Below are 6172 nucleotides of genomic sequence, written 5' to 3'. Positions count from 1 at the left end.
ATCAGGCGGGGTGCCAAGGGGAGCCCCGCACCTCGGGGGGTGCGCCGCGGCAAAAACGGGGCCAAAAGCTCACGCCTTGGTGGCGAGGGAGGGCCAGAGGGAGGAGGGGAGGGAGGAAGGGAGGGAGGGAGGAGGGACGGGCCCCCCCCCCGGCGCCTTCGTCCCGCGCGGCGGCAGGACCACGGCGGGACCGCGCCGTGCCCGTGCCCGTGCCCGCGCCCCGGGCCGGGACCCGGCCCCGCGCGCTGATTGCGTTATTTAATTATCTCCACTTTATTCCCTCAGATGTTTATCAGCTGCTTTGCATATCACGTGGGGGCGGGCGAGCCAATGAGGGCCGGCCTGGCGCGACGCTGGCGCGTCAGCCCTGGTCAAGTCCCGGAGATTGAGTATCTCTTTTTTCAGTCTTTGGGGCTTTTAAAAAAGAGCCACTAGTCTCAATGCGGAGCGGGCTATGACAGCCTCCGTGCTCCTCCACCCCCGCTGGATCGAGCCCGTCATGTTCCTCTACGACAACAGCCTGGATGAGATCAATAAGAACATGGACGGGTTTCATGCCGGCAGCAACTTCGCGGCGGCGGCGGCGGCCAACCCCTGCCGCAACCTGATGGCTCACCCCGCGCCCCTGGCCGCCCCCAGCGCCGCCGCCTACACCTCCAGCGAGGCCCCCGCCGCCGGCATGGCCGAGCCCACTGTCAAGCAGTGCAGCCCCTGCTCGGCCGCCGTGCAGAGCTCCTCCGGCGCCGCGCTGCCCTACGGCTACTTCGGCAGCGGCTACTACCCCTGTCGCATGACCCACCACAACGCCATCAAGTCCTGCGCCCAGCCCGCCTCCACCTTCGCCGACAAGTACATGGACACCTCGGTCTCCGGCGAGGAGTTCACGTCGCGGGCCAAGGAGTTCGCCTTCTACCAGGGCTACGCCGCCGGGCCCTACCAGCCGGTGCCCGGTTATCTGGATATGCCCGTGGTGCCCGCCATCGGCGGCCCCGGCGAGCCGCGCCACGATCCCCTTCTCCCCATGGACAGCTACCAGCCTTGGGCCATCACGAACGGGTGGAACGGGCAAGTGTACTGCCCCAAGGAGCAGAGCCAGCCGCCTCACCTCTGGAAATCCACCCTCCCGGGTAATACACCTGCATGGCTCCCCCTGTCTCTTCTTTTTATCCTGCCCCGCTCGCCTCTCCCGGCTATCCCGCCGGCTCCGTGATAACGCCCCCGGGCCGACCCTTCGCCGTCCCGCCCGCCGTCCCCGGTCCCATCCCGCCCCGGTCCACACATGCCCCAGAGCCGCTGAAACGGCACCGGTGCCGCCCCCTGCCCCCCGCCGGCGCACGGCACATCCCGCCTCGCCTGGCCGGCCCCGGCGCCGGCCCCGGGAGAGGAAACAGCTGAAAAGGGCCGCGGCAAGGTCTGTGGTATTATTTTCCATAGACCATGAAGTACGCGAGCTGTGTAAATCCCTGCAGCCCCTCTCGGTCCTTCCCAGAGTCCCTGGCCGGGCTTGTTACTATTTGTCTGTCTGACAGAAATGAGCCTTTCTCTGCCTAAAAGCTGTCTGCGGGGCCAGGAAAGAGCAGTCCCCAGCTCTGAGCCGGGCTTTAGCAGCTAAACCGGAGCGGGGCAGGCGGAGGAGTGCGCTCTAACCCTAATCCTTGTACCACTTGAGGATGTTCTAACCGGTTCGAGCGATTTTCTAACGCTTCCCTGCATGATTTTTTCTGTTTCAGACGTCGTTTCTCATCCCTCGGATGCGAACTCGTATAGACGTGGAAGAAAGAAACGAGTGCCTTACACAAAGGTCCAGTTAAAAGAACTCGAAAGGGAATATGCTACAAATAAATTCATAACCAAAGACAAGAGGAGGAGGATATCGGCGACTACAAATCTATCAGAGAGACAGGTCACAATCTGGTTCCAAAACAGAAGGGTCAAAGAGAAAAAAGTGATCAACAAATTGAAGACTAGCAGTTAATGGATTAAAAATGGAGAAGCAGCAATTCAAGAGTTTCAGAACTTTTTTTTTTTTTTTTGGTGTGTGTTCAGATTAAAGTAATTATTAATAATAATTAAAAAAAGAAAAGACAATGAACCTCTTCTTTCAGAACAAGAGATCTGAATCTTTGGAATTATAGCCTTTTTTCCTTTTTTTTTTTTTGTTTTTTTTTTGTTTGTTTTCAAATATTGCTGTAGCAAAATGGTGAAAACTGACAGTTCTCCTGAAATCCCAAACAGCCAGCCAGTATCACTGACAGACTGTACAGCCCACACGCCCAGCTCCAAGAGATACACTTTCAATTAAGACAAGATTTTCTGAGAAACTTGTAAATACTTCTTAAACCTTACTATTTGAAAGAAGACCCTTCGTGGCCACGATGCGAGAGCTGGTAAACGTGAAGAGGCCGATGTGGACACATGATCTGGTTTTCTTCCATTGCAATCCAAACTGTATGTTGAATGACTGCTCAGGTAAACCATAGTGAAAAAGTTACAATTACTGTATGTTTTTAAGCAATGCATTTATTGTCAAAAAGTAATAATAAACCTCAAAGGTACTGAATAAGGATTTCAGAGACATCAGTAATGAAGGAAGTTCTGTGGAGGATCTATCTTGGTAGTAAATTTAAACATCACAAATTAGTGAGAATAGAATATAAAATATTTGCTTGGAGATGTCTTTCGGTTTTATTTTTTATTTTCCACGGATGAATTCTTGTCATCTAAACTGGGGGGTTTTGGTTTTGGGAGGGTTTAAATTTTTTTTTCTCCTGCAGACCATACAGTAGCTACATTTTAAAGGACTCTGTCTATTTTAAACCTGAAATAATCTTCAAGAATTAATATTTTAAGTCCCGGAAATTTTAAATATTTGAATATTGGCATTTCTTTACAGTAAGAAAAAAAAAAAAAAAGACCTGGGAAAAAATACCCAAGAACTTTGAACTGAAATACTTATTTTTTCCCCCAGAAGTATTTTGATTTATGTAATCTATATTTGATCTATAAGTAATTAGTCGTTTCTCCTTGTTTATTGTCTGTTATGAGGCCGCAGTAGAATGTTTAGGGATTCTTTTTACAGCACCTTTTAATCCAATCAGTTATTTCAACCAGCACATTATTTTGTTTTTATTCACTATAAGAAGCTATCTTGTAAATAAAAAAAAATCAGCGCACTGTGAAAATGTACTTATGCACCCTCTTTTTTTTTATATATTTCTACTGAAAAATGAAAACCCAAGACGTGTAGAAGTATAGTAGTATTAATACTGTTAATAAAATAGTCACTGTAATAAAACCTGAAAGAAATACTCTTTATTCTTTCCATTCCTACTCACATTTAATAGAAAAATATAATGTATCTGTCTTACAATTGTAATACTGTTGTCTTTCAGTATGTAGCTTGCATATATATGGTGGATTTTGTTTTATTTTTCTTGGCGGTGTTTATCTGCGGGCAGGCACGCCTGATAGCCAGCGTTCCTAAACTATAAATGTTTCGGTAATGTTAAACAGTGGTTTTGCCGCCGCGCTGGGGAACGGAGGGTGGAAGAGCAGGATGATACGAGCGCAGCGCTGCAGCCCTCGCCGGGAAATGGAGGCCAGCGGCCGACCCCTGGGCTGGGGGCACGCTGCCCAGCCTTCCGATGCCTCGACGGGAATGTGGAGGGGGCTGCGTGGCGATGACAGGACGGGGAAGGCCCAAAACCTTGACCTTGAGGGGGAAAAAGCCGGTTTGTGACCTTGACTTTTGACAGCTCCTGGCGCCGGCGGCATCCGCGGGCCGACAGCGCCACCTCGTGGCCAGCGCCGGGTGGCGTCCGCACCTGGCCGCGCCCGCGCAGCATCCTGCCGGGAGCCTGAGCCTGAGCCTGAGCCTGAGCCTGAGCCTGAGCCTGAGCCTGAGCCTGAGCCTGAGCCTGAGCCTGAGCCTGAGCCTGAGCCTGAGCCTGAGCCTGAGCCTGCCCGCGCGCCGCGCCGGCACCGCCCGCAGATATTCAGACGCATTTGTGTCAAATGCCTCTGGGCTCGCGAGGCAGAGTGCGGAGCAGGTTGTGCTTCGCGTGCTCTGCCTGTCTCCGGCGGTGACAGGGCAGTGGGCAGGCTGAGCGGGGCTGGTACGGTGCTCAGCCGGTGCTCGGCTGAGGGATGCCTGGAGGAGCCGCCGGCCGGCCGGGATAGTGAGCGGCGGGCGACTTTGGTCGGACACAAAGAGAAATTTGCTTTAGCTGCCTGTCTCCTGCGGTGGTCTGTAGCTCTAATTAGAGCTATCGGGGAACCTTTACGGTACATTTAGAGAGTATCATATACCGCGCTCGCTGTGCGCTTCTAGCTTTACATTTCTGAAATTGAAAAGGACCCACCTCTGCAGGGATCAGCGCAGGGCGATTTCCGTCCCTCAGATCTGACTGTAACGCATTTTGGTGCAATAACTGACATGAAAACTACCTGCAGAAGCGGGATTTATTTTCCAGGAGGCTTTCGACCCGGGGGCTTTGCCCTACTTTAGGAATTTTAGATTTTAGCCTTCCCGCCATGTGCGGCCGCGAAGGGGCTGTGAACCGCTGTGGTTTCTCGGGCTACGAAGCCTTGTGGTTTCTCAGACCGCGGGAAACCCGCGGCCGCGGAGCGTGGGAATTTCGGATGCATCCCTTCGGAGACCAGTCAGGGAATTTCTGAGCGAGAAATTTCACCCTGTTGCGAAAATAGCCTACGAGTGTCACATTATTGGCAGGCGGTTTCCAGACCATGCAGCTCAGTTGTGCCTTGGGGGTGACAGGGTGACAAGCACCTCGTCTTCCAGTGGCCCGCGGCACGGTGCGAGGGACACGGGGAAAAGTCCACGGGCGCAACCCCACCTGCCTATGGCGGGGAGGACCTTGGGCTGCCCACGGGCGAGGGGGGATACAGAGGAGCCAGTAGTCTCCAGGACCTCCGCGGCAGCCCTGCGGCCTGGGATTTTCAGCCGAGCTAGAGCAGGCAGAAAACTCCCGCGCTGGAGCTGTTCTAGCAGCGGAAAGCCCTGTTAGTCTGATCGAAGGTCTGCGGCTGTGGGCTGACGGCGGGGACCTGTCTCCCACCGGCCGTACCTGCTGCCCACGGGCGTACCTGCCTCGGCTGCACGCAGGGGACAGCCGCCTTTCTACTGTCTCCTTGAGACGTTTTCTCCTGAAGGAGAGAAATTGCCTGAAGAAGGCCACTGGTGAATTACACTTGTTCTTGCTCCGAGAGAATTATTTTGTTTATTTCGTTATAGTTCGCAACCTGTGTAATTTCGCAGCCTGTGTCATTATTGCATGAGACGCGGCAAATTATATGTACTTCAAATCGGAGTTAGGGATGATGCAGGGGATTGAATCCTGCCTACCTTAGTCAGGATCTTCTATTTTCAGACCATGCCCCGGAGCGATATAATTCAGGGACGCCTTGAAAGAAGGCCACAATGAGAACATGGCCGACATTAGTATAACTGCAGTTTTTGGTTGTTTGTTTGGGTTTTTTGTTGTTGTTGATTTTGGTGGGGGGTTTTTTGTTTGTTTTGTTCTGATTTTTTAAAGTAACTTTTAATCGGAGCTAGCGCTTGAAGATTATGTTTTCACACTGAACTACCTACCGTTCAAATTTGCTAAGCATTTCAAGACTGGCTGTGGATTAGCGAATTTAAATTCCCACTACTGTTCAAATAGCTCAGCCGCATATATATTTCACAGGGTAAAAAGGGGAGCGTTGGACTCGCGGTCGCTGGCAGGAGTAAGGTAACATTTTGGATCCGACCCCTGTTACCATGTAAGTCAGCGTCGAGCCTCCGAGGCTCTCGTAGGCTTTAGGAGGACGAGTAGGTCATGTTTCCCGTCCCCGCAGCGGAGAATGCCCATCAGGGAAGTAGGACCCCAGGCCAGCGACGGAGCCCCCCCACCCCCTGGGGCGTCTCCCCCAAAGCCTCGGGCGTGCGGCGGCCGCGGCGGAGGATTCGCGCCCCGTCCCGTGGGGAGGCCGCTCGGAGCCGAGCCGCTGCCTCCTCGCCGGGCCCGGCTCCAGGCGCCTCTGGAGAAATATCCCACGGTGCGAATGGCTGGGTCAGGTGAGCAAAGACAGGGAGCTCCGTGCCTTGCTCTCCAGGGCACCAAGAAGAGGGAACGGAGGGGAGCGGAGGTGGCCGGCGGAGCCCTCCGCG

At 53.3% G+C, this 6172-nt stretch overlaps 1 protein-coding gene across 1 annotated transcript; it reads left to right on the top strand.

Moving 5' to 3' along the window:
- Positions 1-454: 454 nt before the first annotated feature.
- On the top strand, positions 455-2021 carry HOXA13 (homeobox A13). The gene is made up of 2 exons (XM_014893648.2): positions 455-1127; positions 1731-2021. The coding sequence occupies exons 1-2, from the start codon at positions 455-457 to the stop codon at positions 1973-1975; spliced, it is 918 nt and encodes a 305-aa protein (XP_014749134.1). The 3' UTR covers positions 1976-2021.
- Positions 2022-6172: the final 4151 nt, after the last annotated feature.

This window comes from Sturnus vulgaris, chromosome 1, assembly GCF_052056855.1.
Source record: "Sturnus vulgaris isolate bStuVul1 chromosome 1, bStuVul1.hap1, whole genome shotgun sequence".
Classification (NCBI taxonomy): Eukaryota; Metazoa; Chordata; class Aves; order Passeriformes; family Sturnidae; genus Sturnus; species Sturnus vulgaris.
This window is presented reverse-complemented; position numbering and strand designations above follow the sequence as displayed.

What these genes read in the sequence shown, in the direction of transcription:
- HOXA13 (XM_014893648.2), top strand. Translation starts at nt 455, where the DNA reads ATGACAGCCTCCGTGCTCCTCCACCCCCGCTGGATCGAGCCCGTCATG. An exon ending in CTGGAAATCCACCCTCCCGG is followed by an intron (nt 1,128 to 1,730) that starts GTAATACACCTG and finishes TTTCTGTTTCAG; the next exon opens with ACGTCGTTTCTCATCCCTCG.